A 21,781-nucleotide genomic window follows, 5' to 3' on the forward strand; every position below is an offset into this window, starting at 1 on the left:
GAATGGGGAGAGGCTTGAGGGTGCTGGGACACGGAAGGAATCTGATATTGACTTCCTTCGTGTACAGCTCTAGCTAGATGATGATGGTGATGGTGATAATAACACCAACTAATTTTTCATTTATTGAAAATGTTATTAGATGGACTAAGCCCTTTATGTGCCTTATCTCTTCTCCTATTTTACAGGTAACCTGTCTGAGCCTTAATTTCGTAATTTCAAGCCCATGTGCCAAAGAGCACATGAGGTTGAAACCAGCATTCAAATGCAGTGCGTTTTGACTCCAGACCTTTAGTATTCAACCATCATACCCCCCCCCTTCTTTGCTTGGAAATTAGAGCCACATTGCATCAATCACAAGTATTTCCAATAGTCTGTGTGCCTGGGGTAGTTTTGGTCTTAATTAGATCAGCTAAAAATTGCCGTGATACATGAGACTTTTGTGCTGCAGCCATCTTAGGTCCTAGCAATGTCGATTGTACTACGGAAACTTCTCTTCATCTTGCCGTTCTAGAGTGTGGTCTTTGTAATGGGCTGGGGGACATCTAGTCTCCTCGAGGAAACAATTTGTGTAGTGTTCTACAACATACTTGAAGGATACCAGCCTGCCTGTCCTCAGGTGTGAGCATATGTGGCTGGATGTGTGAAGGAGTATAGATGATCCCAAAGCCTGGGCTACAGGGTGATGCTGTGAGAGCACTCCTTCCCGAGAGTCCCCACTTCCAAAAATAGCCATTAATTTCTCTTTTCCCCAAAGACTGATGTACACTGGGGACATTTAAACACATGTAAGATCACACCTCTGCCCCAAAGAGCTTAAAATCTCTGAAAGGACAAGACATAAACATATAATTTTTCACCCATAGGGATTTTTATAACTGTTATGCAGACAGTGCACGACAGTCCGAGCTAGGAAGTTTAGACCCTGAGGTCTGTACTTTAGGCAGTTTAACAGGGCAGGTTTCATGGAAAAGATGGGGCTTGTGAAAGGCCGTGAGGGCCGGGTTAGATTTGCATACATGGAGAGAAAGCAACAGACCTTTCCCCCGGTTGATGCAATAGAGTAGGGCTCTAAAGGCAGGAGTGATTAAGCTAGTGAGCCCATTAGAATGTTTCCTTAGGTTATATGGGAGATGATGTTGAAAAGAAATTAGGGACAGAATGCAGAGGGCCTTAAATGATAAAGTTAAGTTTTGATTTGGGTTAAATTACCTAACTTTGAGTTTAGTTTCTTATGTGTGAAGTGAGGGGATTTGATTAGTAGATGGTCTTTCAAGCAATTTTCAGGTCTGACATGGAAATACAGATATCAATTTTCTGAATTTATTTTATCCTGAAGTAATGATGAGCCAGTTGAAACTCTTCATAAAGAATAACAGGGTAATATTAATACCTAACATTTATTGAGCACTTACTATATGCTGGATACTGTGTTAAGCACTTCGGATTAAGCCATTTAATTTTTACAACAAGCCTATGAACTAAATACTGTTGCCCTAATTTTTTCAGGTGAGTACTGACATAAAAAGTCTTAAGTGACCAGAATCACAAAGGTAATGAGTGGTAGATCCTAGGCATATTAGACATAAGACTTCAAAACAATTTTTCTGGCAGTAATTTAGAAAATATTCTGATACAATGTATACGGCATTTGGTAGTGAGAAATTATATGTGGGGCATTTGGACTTGGTACTTGCAGCTTTTCAGTGTGAGGTGATGAGAACTTGAAGGTGATTGGAAAAAAGGGGATTAATTTGAGAGAAATTTTAAGGTGAGATCAGTAGGACTTGAATGATATAAAGTGGGGAAAAAGTTGAAATGAAGTCAGTTTTTTTAGCGTGGGAGTTTGGGAGAATCAGCACATCATGAACAGAAATAGTGAAGTCAGGAAGACAAGATGAATACTCAGGTGAAAATGAGAAGTTTGGTGTAGATATTTTAAGGGTGAAGAGAGGGTATGACACCTTCTTCTCAGCACAGTGAAACTGACCCATCCAGGTTTCAGTTTGAGGCAACTTTTCTTTTTCTTTAACCTGTATTTACTGAGGGTCTGTTATGTGTAAGTATCATGCTAAAACACAGACACGTGTAAATGGTCCAGAGCCTCAGGAATGAGTAAAATTTGGAAGCTATTAGAAAAGTCTAACATGGCTGACATTAAAACAGAAAGTCTGACTAGCTCAAAGGTCTTTTAAGTATATGGAAGCGCAGAACATCGGGTCCTTACATCCTTTGATGTAAGTTGTGTGCAATATTTGTGTGTTTGTGAAAAGAAGTACATACATAGCACACATACACACATGCACAGATACACAAGAAGGTGGTTTTTTTTCATGCAGTGCAAGATGGGAGAAGTCATTATGTTGAACTCTAGAATGAGGAATTTAGATATGAAAGAATTCCCTGACCGGGAGAATTGTTAATGTTATCATTAGACTGACAGCGAAGATGTGACAGTACTTTTTCTTATAGGTAGTTCAAGCTTTTGAGGAGGTCCTCAATTAAACATACGCCTCTGACCTGCCTGGGTTCTGAACACGTTGAGAAATAGCAAATCTAAAGACACAGTGAAAATATCTCTTACGAAAGAGGCTGGGGAGGAGCACGAGGCTGTCACGTGGGCAGGCAGTGGGCTGGCGGACAGGGCACCCCACCCAGTGTGTGTCAGGCCCACTGGGCTGAGACAGAGCCTGCTGCTGGGGAGGAGGTGGAAGAGAACAGCGTCCTTATCAGCATCGTTCCCAGGCCAGGAATGATGATGAGGGAGTGCTGAGCTTCGCAAACTGCTTATTTTTCCCAGACTTGCTAATCACATCCGTCATGCTTCTTCACGGGGGAAGGGTGAGCTAAGGGGGACGGAGGGGCCTAAATACTCAGAGAAAAATCTCTCCTCCCAGAAGGCGGGAGTAGGTGAAAGGTACTGCACCTCTAACTTAAGAAAACATGACGTCTTCTACTTGAGATGCCTTAATTGTAAGAAAGAGGCAAGGAAGAGATGATCTTTCAAGGTCTTGTTCATCTTTGACCTGTAGAGTTATAATTCTGTGACTATCCAGAGGGATGCAGAGAGGGGACTAATCTCCTGCCTCTGGTTCCTAAGCACGAGGGGCCCTGTGTCTGCATTCCAGGAGGTCTGTTTTAATGGTTAGATCCATTTTTGTCATTGTTCTCAGTAGCTTAAAATGTAAGTTTTGGATACTATGAAATGTTTGATTTATAGGCCAGCAGGAACGGTGAGAAATATACCCAACGTTTGCAAGCAAATTCGGGCAATAGAGGCATATGACAACTTGTGTGGTTTGCTGTCATCGATCGCTTGATGGTAAATTACTATTTGGGGAGAAGAAGATGCATTCTAATTTTAGATACTCCCTCAGGCTAAACTGCTCTCATTCATTCATTCACATATATTTACTGAGTGACTTCAGAGTCAGTTTCTGGCACTGGAGAACTATAGTGAAGAGAAAAGATAAAAATCCCTGCCCTCGTGAAGCTTATACGCTAGTAGGTATAAAGAAACAATGAACAAATAAACATATAAATAAGATTTAGAGTATGTGAGATGGTGACAAGTTTTGTGGAAGTAAAATGCAGAAGGGAGATAGTAATGAGACAGTTACTGGGGGCAGGAAAGACCTTAATGGGAGGGTCAAGTTTAAGCAAAGGCCTGAAGGAATGGAGGGGTGAGCCATGCAGCTGTCGGGGGGGAAGACACTTTGGCAGAGGAAATAGTGAGCACAATGACCTTGAGATGTGAGAATTCCCAGTGCTGGCCCTTGTGAGGCATTTTTCTCTGAGTGGGATGGGTTTTGAGGAGGAGACATGATCTGTCATTGGCTCTGTTTTGAGGATGACCTGTGAAGGGGAAGATGGTGGTTTGGACTAGGGTAGCAGCAGGGGAGGTGGTGAGCAGTGGTCAGAGTCTGGAGATATTTTGAAGATAGGGTCAGTAGAATTCGTTAAAAGATTTGGTGTGTGGTGTGAGAAGAATTAAGGATGGTTTAGTCAAGTTTTCGGTCTGAGTGACTGGGAGGATAGCGTTGCCATTTGCTGACATGGGCAAGGAGGTGCAGGTTTGGGAGCAGGAAGGTAGGAAGTTTACTTTTGGAAGTGTTGAGGTACCTAGTGAATATCCACAGGGAGAGGATCCAGCAGCAATTGAATTGATGAGAGAAGATCTTCAAAGTCAGGAGACAGGATGAGTTCACCAGGCTAGGGAGGGTAGATGCAGAAGAGGAGAGTCGGGACCAAGGTCCTGCAGCACTGCAGTGTGTTCAGGTCGTGAGAATAAAGGAACATGAGGAGGGAGAATGGAAGGGGAGACCACTGAGGAGAAGAGGAGAACCAGAGAGAATGGTGTCTGGAAGCTAAAGAAGGAAGTGTTTTAAGAAGGAAAGAGAAATAGAGTCAGATGCTGCTAATAGGGCAAGTAAGAAGATGGAGTCTTGACCATTGGTGTCAGCAACATGGGGTTACTAGTGACCTTGACAAGAGCGTGATTGGAGTGGGTTCAAGAAAGAACAAGCATGGGAAGAGAGGAATTGGAGATATCTAATATACTCAATTTTTTAAAAGTGTCTTGCTATAAAGGGCAGTGAAATAATGGGGACTTAGCTAGAGGCAGATGTGGCATCAAGAAAGTTTTTTGTCAAAGATGGAAAATATGGCAGCTTATTTATTTACTGGTGGGAATGATCTAGTGATGGGAAAATTGATGAGGAAAGAAACTGAGGACAACTGCTGAAGCCGTCTTGCAAAGGCCAGAGGGTCTAGGATGTGTACACGAACGGAGGCTTTGCTCTTAGGTAAGACCGCAGACAGTTCATCCATACTACTGGGGTCGGTGGGGGGAGGTGGGAATGGACCAGGCAGGCACGGATGCCAGTGGGTTGTGCAAAATTCACTGCTTCTGAGTTATGCTTGGGTAATTAGTGACCACAGTGTGGCTTTACAGTGGCCCCAGCTTTCTGTGCTTGTGGAACTTACAGCTCACACAACCTTTACATGCCTATTGCTGTGGCCCTTCAGCCACCCCAGCTGACAATTATATAGTTTCATATTTTAAAATTGCGCCTGGGCACTATTTTAATAAGTGACTAATTTACATTTAAGTTAAAATAGTTAAAATTTACTGAATCCTCTGGATAATCTCATTTAAACCTCTCATCAAACTTATGAAGTTGGAACTATTACTAACCTCTAGTTAACAATTGAGGACACTAAGCCTAAAGAAAAAATAAAGAACTTGCTCAAGTTCAGGTGTTGACTTTTCTGCTTTCTGGCACTGTAGTCTCTTCCTTGACCATAGGCTGTATTGTTTGGTGGAAGTATTTGGCCCTGTGAAATGTGTCATTTCTGAAAGCAGTAAATTAATGTTGGTTTGCATATGTGATTGTAACCTGAGATTAAATACTTTTGATAGCTTTGAGCTTTATCCACCACCCCTTTATTTTTCTCCCCAAGACCAAGAACTTAAGAGCCTTTTACAATAATTTTTGAAGCTACAATAGAGGAAAAATTGGTTGGCTGGCTGCGGGTAGGCAGGACGTCATCATTCTTGTGGTAGTTTTCCTTAAAATCAGATCTTAAATTAGAAATTGACAGCAAGATGTTCCATCTATTCTGCAGTGACGGAGAGCGTGATCTTCAGCATCGAGATGATCAGAATTGAAAATTTCCTTTGGCTCCTTGTTTGCTACGTGTCAGGCCTTCTAGGTCTGCTTTCTCATTTATAAACGAAGGATAGTAATACCTACCAGCTGTGATTGTTGTAAGAATTAGAGAAGGTATATTCTCAAGCACAAAGCAGAGTGCCTGATATTTATTCTGCAATAAATGACAGGTGACTGGGTAGCTCCTTTGTCCATTCCATTAGCTACCGTCCAGTGGGGCTAAATGCATCTTTTCCATTAATTCCCAACTGGAAAATGACTCATTCACAGTTTAATTTCAAAAATGTTTCTTATGTGTACGTTTAGGAATGGCTTATTATTTAACATTGGATAAGACAAAGCTCTATAGAAATGCTCCATCTTTATTTGAATAAAGTTCAGAACATATTGTCTGACAGTGGAAAAACGGACTCATCCCAGAGAATCTAGGGTGTATGGTTTACTGTAAGCATGAAACTCTGGGTGTCCTCTTGGGTGTGGAGGAGACTTCCTGCATTCTTCCTAAATTTTCTAGTTCTCCAGTCACTTAATCCAGGCATCGGTATATTGTTTATAGACTTCAGTTGTGTGAATTCCCTTCATCGGAGATAAGAAATCCATACATTAAATGAAGCATCGCTTTTCCTTCCCTTGACACAGTAAACCGATGGTTAAAGAAGGAGTTACAGCTCGAATTATTGGTGCAGCCGGATGCTCATGGGCCTTGGGTAGTAAGTCAGCGCATGGAGCACCATAGACAAAGCAAATGTTCTCCAGTTGCCTGCATTACTAACTTATACATGTAAACAAATCCTACTGATGAGGGACCCTGGCAGGTACAAAATCTTATATTAGATGATACTGGAAATACCGAGTTGAATGGGGAGTTCCTTATCCTTAAGGAATTATTTTGGGGTTGGCTTTGTCTGTCCACCTCCAAGAGCCCAATTCATCCATCCCTGTGGAAACTTTCCCCTCCATCAGTCTGTTTCTGTGACTCTTGAGTTCATTCCCTAAAATTTCAAGTTCTTTCTCTAAACCAGAATTTACAAAAGTATTCACCAAGGATTTGGTTGTAAGGGAGACCGAATCTGTGCGCCTGTGCTTACCCCAATGCCTGGTGTAAGTCTTTGACTGTGATATAGAGAGTCAATTCCTGTGAAGCAGGAATTGTGTTGCGGCTGCTCCCAGTGTGGAAGCCAGGCTTCACTCTGCTCTGTGATATGACCACCCTCACTCCTTCTCTGCCTAGTAAATATGTACAACCGTTTTACTTACTCTGTGCATTTAATAAAGGGGGATATTTTGTTTAAATACATCAGTCATTATAAGTGGCATAATGGTAACAAACATGCACTCAAGGAATTTCCAAGTTGCAAAATACCTTCATTTGTCTTCTGGTACTTTACACATTTTTTTTTTGAGTTATTTAAAAAGCAGGAAAAGAAATAACGAAATATAGTGATTCTATAAGGATACTTTAAGACCATAGGTTGTAGGTTCATTTATGGGCCTCATATGCTAATGTGTTAGATAACATGCATGAAGTTTCCATAGGTGAGCAGTATTTGTGAATCATATAATTTTTCAGGGTACTTTATTATACTACAAGACTAGTCTTAGGCTAGAATCATGAAGGTGGGGAACTTTTAACTTCATGTTCTCAGATTTTCCTTTCCATGCATTCTTTCTTCATCCTTATTGCCCTCCTCATCTCCTTCTGTCTTCAAAATCATTTCTATTAAGGGAGAAATGGTTGATTTAATGTGTTATCTTTCCCCAGGATGTTTGCATTTCAGCAGACACAGTACTCTCATTTGGCTAAACTTGGGGAATTAAGTTCTAATTGTGAAATTCAGTTTAACATGTAAGTGGCCATGCGTGTTGTAAAGTGAACCCCAAATATTGAATTCATATTCAAATGAGTGTCTTTCCCATGTAAGGAATGTGGTGCAAAATGACAATGCCATTTGCTCTTGACTAACCAGTACTAGTGTATTCAGTTTATAGATGATTATTTCTTCTTTTTTACTCCATTCTCCTCATTTGCTGAAAATGTTCTGTGATTTATGGGATACAACATGATGTAGCAGAGTGAGTGTATGGGCTTTGGAGTATGACTTGGAGACATATCTGAGCTTCACAGTTATTTGACCTTGGACACACACCTCCTGAATCTCAGTTTCCTCACCTGTGAAGTATGATTGTTAGGGTGGTATGATGGAAAGATATGTATAAACTACCACACCATAAACTACAGTGTATAAATTACAAGCCAATGGTAGATGTAATACAAAGTAGCTATGGTGATTAGTATAAATTCTAGGATTCTTACAAGGAAAAAATTAAAACAATCAGAAAAAGTTTTTTCTACATAATAGCAACTTTGTTAAAAGTTTGTAGCAGTTATCAGTTATGCCAATGATAAGTTAACTGGGAGTATGTGTTGATTATAAGCACACCAGATACAGTTTATGGAAAGTTATTCTGTTCATATTCTCAAACATATAAATGAGATGAATATTCACATTGCAGTAAACTTTTTTTAAAAATTAAAAAAATGATTCATTGAACACAGAGTTACCTAAATGCATTTGAGAAACGATTTGAATGCTCAAAATTTACTACTTATGAGATGGTTCAAGAATATATTTATTATGCAAGTCGAGGTATGGTCTTGTGAGGTGGGCACTTGATGCCTATGTTATGTCCTCCTGTGTTCTCTTGTTATACAGGGTTCTACAATTCTATTTTTCACCCCACAGATTTACCAGTAAAGAGACAGAGAGAGTATGAGCTGGTGACTCCAGTCAGCACAAATTTTGAAGGACACTATCTCTCCCATATTCTTTCTGCAAATCATAAAAAGAGGTCAGCGAGGGACGTGTCTTCCAACTCTGAGCAATTGTTCTTTAACATCACAGCATTTGGAAGAGATTTTCATCTGCGACTAAAGCCCAACACTCAGCTAGTAGCTCCTGGCGCTGTTGTGGAATGGCATGAGGCATCTCTGGTGCCTGGGAATATAACTGACCCCATTAATGATCATCAACCAGGAAGTGCTTCAGAAAGAATCTGGAAAACAGAGCCTTTGCAGACTAACTGTGCTTATGTTGGTGACATCATGGACATTCCGGGAACCTCTGTTGCCATAAGCAACTGTGATGGTCTGGTAAGACTCATTGCCTTTTGTGTCTGTGTGTTTGCAGGTGTTTGGGAGTGCAGCATGGCTTCAGCATGGTTTGGAAAGTAGAGGTGGAAAGAAAACCTCACTATTATATTTTAAGTTCAGGAAGAAGCATTAGAAAGCATTTTACTGACAAAGATGTGTGCTTTGGCTTAATTTGACATGAAGACAACATTAGTCTAAGAAACCAAAGACAACTATTTTAGCATTCTTGGCTTATATGTTCACTTGTGTAACACTGGGGATTTTATTTCCTTATTTATTTAAAATCATTCTGACAACTTTCTAAAGAAGCATAGATTCCTTCAAAATGATAGTATTTCCCTTCTATGTGGAACGTTGGATATCCTCTTAAAGAAAGTATTTGAAAGCATTCTTTCGCTTCCCAAAGAATGCTAAAATGGGAAATGAGAAGTTCCTCTGTTAGAGTTGTTCAAATAGCATTACTCTATGGACATGAGATGTAGTTCTCTCTGTATTGTGGCTTTGACTCATTTTTTTCTTTATTTTTGAATAGAATACCCGTATATGGCTCTTTAGTTTTGTGGATGAGGCCAATAGTAACTGATCCTTCTTCACATGCTGTGAAGATGTGAAGTATTTTATTTGTTTGTATCTCCAGATGTTATTTGAAAAGTGTGTCAATGTTTATGTCTCTTCCATTCACAGTTGACTCCAAGTCTTTGTTCAGAAAGAGCAACCATTTTTCTTTCTATGGTTGCCAGGCTGCTGTTTCTTGGGAGTTCAGAGCTATGTCTTTGTTTGTCTCTCTTCTGGGAGTTCTCAAAATATTCCTTGCATTCCTTCTACCTTGGCTGGTCCCCCAACAATACCTTGAATCTTCTGCCACTGTCCTCTCTATGCATAAGCACAACCCAAAGGAGTTATGATACCGTATGTTTTTACCCAAGGCTGGTGGATTAATGGTTGTAGGCTTTATTTTGAGGTCTTGTACTGCCTCTTGATGTTCTGTAGGGTTTTAGAAGCCAGGATGGAAAACTGAATAGAGCATGTGTGGCAGGTCCAAATCTCCAAGTTGGACCCTTGTCAGTTTAGGACCATACTGTCACATTTGGTGTTGTACCATGGTCTGGGGTTTGAAGACACAAGGAATCTCTCAAGTTCCTCTCATTCCACACAAACGTTGAATAGATCTTAATTAACTAAGTCATTGAATAAAACAATAGATAGTGCTTTCTAAAAAGACTAAGTTTAAAGTATTCACTAAGAGAGGTTGATTCAACACTACCAGGATATAAAAAGAAATAAATTGTAAAAAAAAGGTACTGTTTTATAATACTTCTAAGTAAAATATACTGAGTATAAACTTAATTTAGTGTTATTTTACGTTTTATAGCATAAAAAGATTACATATTTTTTATCTCCTTGGTTAAGATTGAAGCTTGAGGTAGAAGATTTGAAGCTTGAAAATCAGTTTAAGGAAGGCAAAAGGCAAGGAAATTATTTTAATGGGTTATCATAGTGATTTTTAAACCCGACTTAGCAATCAGTAATTTTCTGACTGTACATGTCAAATTATCTAGTCGTAGATACAGAAATCTGGGGCAATAGCAAGTTGTTGTAAGGAAGAGGAAAATAGATATGAAGTTTGAACGAACATTAATTATTAGGATTAATTTCTCATTTTTAAGATACGGTGTTAACTGTTGGCATCATGTGTATGTTGATATAGCGTGTGTGTGTGCGCGTGCACGTGCGCACATCTCTACCAGTGTAAACCACAAGTATCCATTTGTTCCATTCTTTGATCCATTAATTAATTAGTTAATTAAAAGATATTTCTGGGAAGCCAGTTATGGGTCAAGCGCTATTCCAAGCATTGTGAAATGGTGAAAGGAATGATCCCGATTACCATCCTCATGGAGCTCAAAGATGTTAAATTTACCATAGATTTTAAGTGTCAAAATATCTGGTATACATGTACGTGTGTGTTTATATTAGACATACATATTAGAATCATGTTTAACTTAAAAAATTGTGGTATAAGGAAGTATCTTCTGGAGAGATTTTATGAATGGGGACAGAATTTCGAACCAGACATGAGTGGCTCAGGCCTTGCACTTGATGCAGGAAGAGCGTGGTGTCTAGCCTACAGCAGGCAGTGCTGCCTTTGTGGGTGTACAGAAACAGAAGCCTCTTCTAGAGTTTCCAGCTCATAGCAGCTCTGGAGGAAGAGTAAAGATGACGGCAGGAAGAGAAGCACGGTTACAGAGAACAGATCAATACATTAGAGTGATAACACCAGTGGCTACTTCATTAAGCTGGGGACAAGTTCTTAAAATTGCAGAATTGCATTGGAGAGGATAAGCTTCTTAGCAGAGATGAAGTAGGAAGTAAAACTGATAGGAATGTAAATAAATTTGGCTGATTAGCTGATTCCTAAACCTTTTTTGTTCCTTTAGCTTGCTGTGTGGGGATTTAGGTTTGACCTTCTTGACCTTAGGAAGGGAAGCAGGGATACTGAGATAACATAGATTCCTGAGGATTAACCGGATGGGCTATAAAGCCATTGCCCTGGGAAGCTCCGGGATTATAATCAAATCCAAGTTGTCCCAGTAGAAAGCACAGCCACTCCTGCCCTAAAAATACCAATGGGAACATCTCTGCCCAGCAACCATGAAGTTAAGGCCCCTGCTCTGGAAAAGAATGCCAGTGAAGCCCTACCTGGATGGGTGCATTTTAGACTGGTGTAGACGGGAGTCCCGTGATCTGATTTTCTACATGCGTCCTTTGATCTCTTGCTCATAGGGAGCAGCCACAGGTATTTACTTTTCACTGAGGTTGGAAAGTTCTTAGCGTGGCCTTCTCCCTGAGTGAAACTCCTTACCTCTTTTTCGCTAATACTGCCTTGTGGCATACTATGTATGTTTGAAATGGGCAGTGCTCTGAGACAGAATTAATTTGTATTAAACAGAATGCTTTAATTAATTTAAAAAAGCAGTACTACTCAAATGTGTCCATAGACTCAGGTTTGTGACAAGATAAATACGGAAGGCGAGACTATATAAAGAAACTTTTTTGACAGTTTGACAGAGTTATTATATTTACGTTGGGCCTAATAATAATAAAAAAAAAAGTTGGGGCTGGTGTTTTGTGTCTTGTTTTTTCATTTTATTTTTCTACTAATTAGTTTTCCTTGTATTTTACAAAACTATCAGTCCAAGACCAACTGGGGAGAAAAGAAACTGCTTATTCACCCCAGATAGTTTAAAAAGCAAGCAGTAATGCTTAGCTGTTTTTATCTCTCTAGACACTAGAAACTTGACTGAAAGAGTCAGTAGAGTCTACTTATTCCAGGTAACTCTATGAAATGATCGCAGGAAAGGTCCTTTAACATGGGCATTATTGAGAAGGACAGAAAAATGCCTTGAGTGATATATCCAGAGCCGAGGTCTAGAATGTGATCTAGACATAGATATGCGTAATAACGAAAATATTATTCTGTGGGTTTCTGAAATCAACATCAAAGTGTTCTGCATGAACGAATTGACAATGATTTTCACCCAGTGTGGCAAAGAACAATATCTGTTCCAGTCTAGCATGACCTTTTCTGATTCTTTGCCAAGATTACGTGTTTGGGGTTTTTTTTAACATCTCTATTGGAGTATAATTGCTTTACAATGCTGTGTTAGTTTCTGCTTTATAACAAAGTGAATCACAAGACTACGTTTTAGGAGTGACAGCTAATTCTTTACCAGTTGCAGCTTTATGCCTGCTGTAGTCTACCCACTTATAGGTGAGAATTGTTACAATATTCAAACTTGGTGTTGTTCTTGTTTTCTGACAGCATCCAATTTTTAAAAAGCCTGCTTCTCTAGGCCCTCCTCCAAATTACCCAACCAAAGCCTAATCCTGTTAATAGGTTCTTTCTAAAGCTCTCTGACTGACTTGCTCACGGGTCCCTTTGGTGTGCGTTCTGGCTCTGTGCAACATGTAATAAACCCAGCTTGTCAACTGCAGATGTGCTCCCAGTGGTCTGTGGCTGGAGGCCGTTGACGTGCTTTGCCTCTCTGCTTCTATGTCTCTAAGGTGAGAGTCCAGTGGTCAGGAGTCATGGTGATGGCAGGCATTTCACACCCTTCTGAGTGGGAAGACACTTCTGGCTGAGAATCCCAGCTGAAAATAAATTTCTTTATTACATAGAGCCCTGGCATTTGCCCTGTAACACCATTAAATCTCCCCTGTGTGTAGTCGTGGCTCACAATCATACTTTGTGGTCTTCAAATTTGCCAAAATAAAGGGTTATTTGGTTAGTAGGCTTTATGTCATGTATTCATAACATAATGAAACTGGATTTTTCTAGACTTGCTAGAACAATATTGCTTTGTTAATTCCTCTGGATTGCATCAGAGAGAAACTGGTTGGGAGTGGAAGAACTGAGTGATGATGGCTCTTTGGGGTTATCCCAGCTCAGTGATTTCCTTGTGGGCTGATTTTATGATCAAGGGAGTTTATCTAGGACAGAAGTTTTCAATATTTTTTAACATTTGGAATTCTTCCTCCAAATGAAATCACTAGGGGTTATCTAATAAAATAATATGTAAATTGGATAAACTCAGGAAAGGCCTGGTAAAAACACAGGTGGGAGATGCTCTTCCTCCTCGTTTCTCTTCCTCCTGCCTTGTTCTCACTCAAGACCACTCTGAGGCCTCCTGAGGCATCTAATGGGAACTCTTCACTGTTAGGACAGGGGTCTTGGAAGCTTGAAGTTAACAACTTGGGAGCCACAAGCAGAACCTTTTTCTAAAATATCTGATAGTCACATCTGGTTAGTATTGGAGGTAACTTACCCTTTTTAGATTTGGAGTGTGCATGGCCAAATGAAGTCTTTGTGGACAACTGCAAACTTATAAAGAAAACAGCCTTAAGACTTCCCTGCCTCAAGACTTTTACTTTGGGATTTGGTCCCTTCAGAAACATGTCCTCGCTATGCCTATTTTAGTAAGTCCAGCTGCAGAAGCACTTTGTAAAAAGACTATTTTAAAAAGTATTATGAGCCAGTGTGCCTGGGTTTGAGAACATTTGCCTAGTAATTATGAAAAATAGTGATACTAAAAATAGATACAAATCTGTAGCTATTTATAGTGGACTTAGGGTTTTCAAGGACTGATCTTTAGATGTTGACATTTGAACATCTGCTTTTTTTTTTTTTTTCAAAGTTTAGGGCTGCTCTGTTTATTTATTTATTTATTTATTTATGGCTGTGTTGGGTCTTCGTTTCTGTGAAGGGCTTTCTCTAGTTGTGACAAGTGGGGGCCACTCTTCATCACGGTGCGCGGGCCTCTCACTATTGCGGCCTCTCTTGTTGCGGAGCACAGGCTCCAGACGCGCAGGCTCAGTAATTGTGGCTCACGGGCCTAGTTGCTCCGCAGCATGTGGGATCTTCCCAGACCAGGGCTTGAACCCATGTCCCCTGCATTAGCAGGCAGATTCTCAACCACTGCGCCACCAGGGAAGCCCCCTGAACATCTGCTTTTATGAGGAGAACCTGATCTCTAAAGGCCAGGTGCCTCCCACCATTTTCTCCCATGAAACGTGTCTATGGAAGGTGTCATGTGTTTTATTGATGGGACAGAGGGAGATTTGTGTCTTCACGGTTTACATGCTGATTTAAGAGATCTTAGTAGGTCTGGGGAACAAAGGACTGGAACCTTGTTTTACTTCTAGGCACCTACACCAGGCTGTTTTAGCCGTGTAGGATTAGAAGATTCTCAAAGCTCCTATATCCTTTAATTTCCATTAGTAGAAGGAAAAAGTGGGTACCAGTCCACTAGCTTAACTGCTTAGGGAGAAACAGTACCATAACAGGCCTCATTGCTTCTCCTGAGATTTGGTCAAGCCATGGCCCATGGGAGCTGACAGTATTAATCCTAGTTGTGAGTGGTACCTGCCTGTGCTGAATCTTGCTGGATCTGGGCTATTGGTTACATTTCCCACCATGCCTCCTTTCTCAAATAGGCAGCCAGTTTGTGCTTATCTGGGGTGAAGAAGGAAGGTTTGGCAAAGTCTTTGATCATTTTCACATTTTGCATCTAATTTGCATAAAGCCAAAATCATACATATGTCAAGCCTTTTCCAAAGTTTTTGGCTATACTTCTCTTGTATGATTTTGAAAATATTTCTTTTTAATTGTTATTTTGTAATTAATTTAAACTATTCATGTTTATTTATGAGTACTACTTGTTCAGCTTATGATTTGATTTACATCAATTTGATTATGATTTATTTCCCATTATCGTGTCTATCTTTGGTATAGTAAATTTTTAAATTAAGTTTAAAGATGAGCTAAAATTGGGAAAAAGGTAAATATGATATTACACATCTTTCTTTGTGTAGGAATGGAAAAACAGAAAATAAAAGGGGAGGGGAAGTTGGCCTGGGAAGTAATGCTTCCATTCTTCTCCATGCAGTGGCAACTATGACTTCATTATAACTCTAATACAGAGATTTTTAAAGATACTCAAAAAATGCTTTAAGAACTTTGAAAATAGTGCTGACCACATCTTTAATATCGTCTTCTCAGTAAATTATCACTAAAACAAGAACACAAGCACAGCAAGATGTTGATATGATGCCTTTGTGCATAATCAGGCTTTGAGGTCATAGAGTTCTTGCAAAGTAAACCCAGCCTCAAGGTCCTCAACTGCAAAAACTGTTACTCATGTGACAATCTTAGCCTCTAGGAATACTGATCAAGTTAATAAAGCTTTCTGAAGTGCTAGGATATGCAAAGTGCTAGACTGATTGCTGTGGGGAATACTGAGGTAAGCCAGGCATTATCCTTGTCTTCCAAGAGTACTGGAAATAAGATATGCAAACGTAGAACCAAAGTAGAAGGCCGAATGTTTTAAATGCTCTAAGACTAGGATAGATGACATGTGAGAGTCTGAATGGTGGAAAGAATATTTATGCTTGGAAGGATAGTAGAAGGCTTCCTGGAGAAAGCAATATTTGTGATACCAGACAATTGAAAAGATAACCGTATATGTTAAAGTGATCACCGATGATGGTAGAGGATGGGGTGGGTAGGAAGAGGAGCCTCTGAGGAAGGTAGGAGATATTTGTGATGGCCATAAAAATGAAGAGAGGGTGTGGTAAGTTGATTTCATGAACTTTATAATGTATGTAATGAATACATGGGAGAGCCAAGGTAGTCTTGGTCAGTATTTAGCTGAATATAGGAGCAAATATAATACAAAAGGGAGAGAGAGAAAAGAAAAAGGAGGATAAAACCTAGTGATGTTTATTAAGACCAAATTCAGTGACCGTGTAGTTGGTATTGACAGGCTTGCATGGGCATTCAGGATGAGAGAAGGGCAAGGATTCGTATTCCTTGATTATGTTGCTTTTCTTCATAGAAAGATTTTGCTGAAGTCATGGGCTTTTCCTCTGGAGTTTAGGGAGGTATTTTTCTCAGTAACTTTTTTCTAGAATTTGTTCCCAAAATTTTATCTGAGAGGGTTTGGAAGTTGATTTTGAAAAATCTGACTTCTTCTCCTATCATCTAGGTCCTTCAACCTTTCAAGTTTGGTGAATTTGGTGCCTTATTTAGTAAACCTCCTTCTATAGCTGTAATTCTTCCATCTGAAATGTTCTCCTTTCTTACTGTGTTTACTGTATATTTCTATCCCCTACTTCTTCCTATTCTCTAAGGAGTATTTCTAATGTTGTTTTAGTGATTTTTGCTTACAGCATAAAGTGTAATTTGATCAAGTTTACTTAACTCTCAAAAAACAAGACACACAAAATACGCTGTTAGTGAATGAGTTGATTTCGATATTAAATCCCATTTTATTTTATGTCATTTAACGTATCTACTATATGTACGTGTGTGTATGGAAATACATATATGCATACATATATGTTTATATACACACACACACGTAAGCATACACATATGCACACATATATATGAAAAACCATAGAAAAGGTCGAGAAAAATCAATGTTTCATTAAATATTTTGATTCAAAGACTATTGACAATATTTGTTGTTAAGTCTTTAGAGTTGATGGCAAAGCTGGAATGGCACTCAGGTCGATTGACAGCAAAGCACCTAGCAGTTCTGTTACCCAAAGTTACCTAAATATGCTCCTTAAAATATGGATGGTTGACAAGGAGGCATGACATGAATTAACTTGTATGTTTTTAATACTGTTAGAAATGTAGAGAGATTAATTAGAAACACAATTGAAAAGGGAGATTTTATCTTACGATTGTCAGCCTATCACAGTGAAATTGAAAAAATATTTAGAATAAAAAACTCAATTGTACTTTTTATTAAGGTTGGCCGACTTTGACTTTGAATTCTCTATCTCTAAAATAAGAAATTTTAAACACTTGGTATTTTTTCAAAACATTTATTTTCAAAAGAGTTGATTAATTTTTGAGCAGTATTAGACTACACTAAACATATCAAGAGATCATTGCTCTTATTGTAGTTGAATTGTCAGTCTTTTGATAAACAGGTTCAAATACCCCATATTATAACAAATTTCTAAAAAAATCCTATTTATTGAGTGAAGAAATAGAGATATATGATTGCACTTAATGTCTAACTCCAGAGTCAGTAATATTAAAAAAAAAAGAAAGGATATTAATAGCCTGAAGGGTTTTGAAAAGCATTATCTAGATTGTTATAGCTTACTTTTATAAAATGTTTAGAAGATATCCAGGTAGAGTTTTGTAGCGAGAATAATCAGTAAACACCAATGAAGAGAATAAGTGGCCAAGCTATTTAGAGTTATGATACTTTGGAAGAGTTCAGTTTGGTAAAATGCCATTGATGACAGAAGTCAAAACTTTTGTAAAGTGGTTTAGGGGAGATGATTCATGTTGGGAGCGGGCATGGTATTGGTTTAGAATCAGACAAACTGAACTCCACTTCTGGTTCTACTACCTACCAGCTTTGGACTTTAAACAAGTTGTTTAAACTTGTGGAAGTCTCTTTCCATCAGTAAAGAGGAGAAAGTAATGCTTGTTATGTTGAGGGCTTACGAATATTATGCATCTTTCACACCAGCCTGCTCTGAGAAGTCAATGATTGTTACTACCAATCCTTCCTTCTTTTTCCATTTATTATAATTATTTGTCCTTAATATTTGTGATTAATAATAATGATGTTGATTTAGTTTGCAAAGTAAAAAAACGTGCTGCAGTACCCAACTCAGGCCTGTGACCTAACTTGTGGAAAATACAATCTTCTGTGAAGTGAATACTTTGGTGAAAATCCTGTAATTTTCAGATGACCTTCTCCACTTGATTCAGGACTCCTTTAGCATCATCTTCTCTGAGGGGATACTCTAATCTGTGTTCTCCTGAAGACTTCTAAGGATGGGAAACTCACTACTTTTCGTCTTATTTATATATAGCTCTGCCATAGAGAAAGTTCTTTCTTAGGTTCTACTTAGAAATATAAAGTGAAAATATTCTTGTTCCATGTATTAGATTCTTCAGAGCTGACAAAGATATAGTGACTGTGATTGACCTCTTATTGTTGTATTATTATAATACTTCAGTTTATGCAATTGACCACTAATCATTCAGTGCATACACAGCACACTACTTCTGCTTTAGGAAACATTCCCTTTAGTGGTGTGATATAGCCATACCCTGGCTAGAATGGCATTAATGAGGCATTAGTCATAATTTTAACATACTTCTTAGGCTTTTCATTTTGGTCAGATATTTTAAATTATGAACCTCAGAGTGAGACATTTTGGGGATAGCGATAAAGAGTTCTGTGGCATTAGTGGTATATACTGTTGTTTCATAGTCTTGTTTTCATATTTCTTTTATTTGGTGATAGTAGTTAATATGCTATCTTATATCTGTTTTTGTTTCCAGTCTAGAGTCTTCCATGAGAAAAAAAAAAGGCTATAAGTCAATGGAGGCAATTGGGGGGGGATTGGAGATAAAGGTGGCATGGTGGGTCCCTAGCTCCAACTACCAGAAAATGCATTTTTTGAACTTAAATGGCGTTATCAAAGTAGACTTTGAGGTCTTCGTGGTTTTTGATTGCTGATAGGACTTTCAACCCCAATTTAAACATAAGAGATTTCTGGAAGGCCTTCTTCTGCCGGTGATGTCCCTAAAAGTGGAAGATCGTTAGAGTGAGAGGACTGTGCTATTAGTACTTGGGTGTCATATGAAACATAGAGGGACCCCAGTCTGAGCATGTAAGCCCAAGAGAAAAGGAAGAACAGCACTTAGTGAGAAGATTCTGCAAACAGTAGCACCCAAACACAGTGGGAAACGTTTTATTAGCATTATCTGTGAAACATGATCTTTTAACATAGTGATTGGAATCTTGGCAGTAATACTTCTGTTGGGCTTACAGGATATTGATCTTGCCTTATAGAGTGCCAATATTTCATGCTTCCTGCCTGGCTTCATATAGTCCTTTATTTGCATACCTGCCTCTGAGGATGGTATTAACTGGCTGCCAGGACAAGAAGGCAGACCAAGCATAGTGATGTGGATCCAGATAAAATTAGTCACTGTAAGATCTCTGTTTCTGTTTGGTCAGCTGCACGTCATTGTCACCTTTGGCTTCAACTGTGGTACCACACCAAGACTTAGCATAATGATGAGGGAAGTCCTCTGAGCCTATTTATTGGCCCTAGCCATTAACCTAAAATTTTCAGGAAGAGGGCCTTTTGTTATATGCTGTGCTTGGAAAAATTTTAGAAACATGTTAACCTATGAGGATGTTATAAATTTGAACTGTACCCATGAAACTACCTTGGTACTCTTCTCCCGTACTTAAAAAATTAAGGGTTTGAATTAGATCAGTGATTCTTTTTGTTCTGCCTGTTGGATCTTATGTTTTGAAATACTTTGTAAACCAGTTAGAATATTTATTAAGTAATTAACAATTTTACCTATCTGTTAATGATCAAAAATATACAAAATTGCTGGTCAAAATTCCCAGTGAGTACAAATTATTCTCTCTCTATACTGGTTGATGATCTTTCCAATGAAAAAGCTTAAATTACTCATAGACCTGTACCATTTTGTTCAGCCTTATGACACAGTGACAGTCATTCCCAGATCTCCGTCATTGCCTCCACTGGTTCCTAGAGCCCAGAGATCTAAAATTAGGAAACTGTTGACTATAAGCTTCCTGCGAATCCCTTCTAGAAACTGATGTTCCGTGACTCTATGACTAAGTTTGTATTCTATTTATCCTTAGGGACCGTGCATTCCTGGCCAAGGAAGAAATCAAAACGTCACACTGACCATTATTTATTAATCATGGTCTGGAGTGGAAATTGCATGTATGAGTGTTATTTTTGAGATATGGTTACTTTCTAATAATGCTTTTTCTGTTTTTTTAAATTTATTTTTAATCCACTAACTATGAATAAATCCTGTGTTCTAGAAAGCTCCAAAGAACCTAACTGCTATTACAGTTTTGGGAGATGTTATAGCTTGACTCCTAATGAAATGTGGAAATAATCAGAGTAGAGAGAAACCTATCTATCTACCTACCTACCTACTTACCTATCTCTCTATCTACACACATATGTGTATATGTATATATATACAGAGAGAAATATATTCATATTTTTATAAAGTATTAAGAGCAGAAGAGACTGTGACTTGGCTATGCTGTAGGGAGAGTACCGAGTTACCGCAACACAGGAATGTGTGCCAGCTCTATTGATGCAGCCATTTTCCTGGGAGAGTTCCTCAGAGGTTGCATTTGAGGAATAGGCGGCTGAAGTTGCGAATCATTGTTCTCCGCGAGGGGCCTCTAACCTTAGTGCACATCAGGATCTCCTGAGGGCTTGTTAAAACACAGCTTGCTCAGAGCCACCTCAGAGTTTCTGACTTAGTTGGTCTGCGTAGGGACCTGAAAATTTATACTTCTAACCCGTTCTCAGTTAGTGCCAGACACCATAACTCAACTGTCTGTTTCTTGTTTATGTGCAATGATACTGGATACTGGCTTTTCCCAGCTGACCTGCTTTCTCGGGTAAGGAATTTGAACTTTTTTCTTTGGTTTGTAATACCGTCTTGGCTCTTGCCCCCCTGCCCAGTCATCATCGCAGCCAGTCTGACTCAGCACCCATCCTTCCCAGATTGGATTAACTGTGTACAACCACCACTTCCTCTCTTGGTCCCCTCGCCTGGAGGCTACATGTACATTGGAAGCACTGGTGAGCACCATCTCCCCAGGCCAAGTTCTGGCAGAACACAGAAACTGTGAACTTGGACAAACTACTTACTGTGTCTGATCCTGAGATTCCTCTTTTGATTCATATAAAGATTTCCCAGTGGTAGGTAGAGCTTTGAAGTGTATCCTCATTTTAATTTATTCAGTAGCCAATAGTCACTACGAAGTGCTTGCAAGTTTCTAAAGTCACTTGGCTTTCAAGACTGGTGGTGGGGCTTCCCTGGTGGCGCAGTGGTTAAGAATCTGCCTGCCAATGCAGGGGACACGGGTTCGAGCCCTGGTCCGGGAAGATCCCACATGCCATGGAGCAACTAAGCCCGTGCACCACAACTACTGAGCCTGTGCTTTAGAGCCGTGTGCCGCAACTACTGAAGCCCGTGAACCACAACTACTGAGCCCACGAGCCACAACTACGGAAGCCCGCGTGCCTAGAGCCCGTGCTCCTCAACAAGAGAAGCCACCGCACTGAGAACCCCGCGCACTGCAACAAAGGGTAGACCCCGCTCGCCGCAACTAGAGAAAGCCTGTGCGCAGCAATGAAGACCCAACACAGCCAAAAATAAATAAATAAATAAATTTATAAAAATGTATATATTTAAAACAAAAAAAGAACTGGTGGTGGGACTATGCCACGGGGCAACACGGAGACCTTGAGATCTTCAGTTGTCCTGTGCTTTAACAGTCTGGGGCCATCACACTTTGTGGGCTCTCATGAGTCAACCCTGTACTCTGTCCATACACCAGCT

General features: G+C 39.4%; 1 protein-coding gene across 1 annotated transcript in view; it reads left to right on the forward strand.

Moving 5' to 3' along the window:
* Positions 1-21,781, forward strand: part of ADAMTS3 (ADAM metallopeptidase with thrombospondin type 1 motif 3) — a 290,776-nt gene that overhangs the window by 11,490 nt on the left and 257,505 nt on the right. Inside the window, exon 3 of the mRNA XM_036852044.1 lies at positions 8,414-8,820. Coding sequence (XP_036707939.1) covers positions 8,414-8,820 — 407 coding nt within the window. The remainder of the gene's footprint in view (positions 1-8,413; positions 8,821-21,781) is intronic.

The sequence above is a fragment of the Balaenoptera musculus genome, chromosome 5, assembly GCF_009873245.2.
Source record: "Balaenoptera musculus isolate JJ_BM4_2016_0621 chromosome 5, mBalMus1.pri.v3, whole genome shotgun sequence".
NCBI lineage: Eukaryota > Metazoa > Chordata > Mammalia > Artiodactyla > Balaenopteridae > Balaenoptera > Balaenoptera musculus.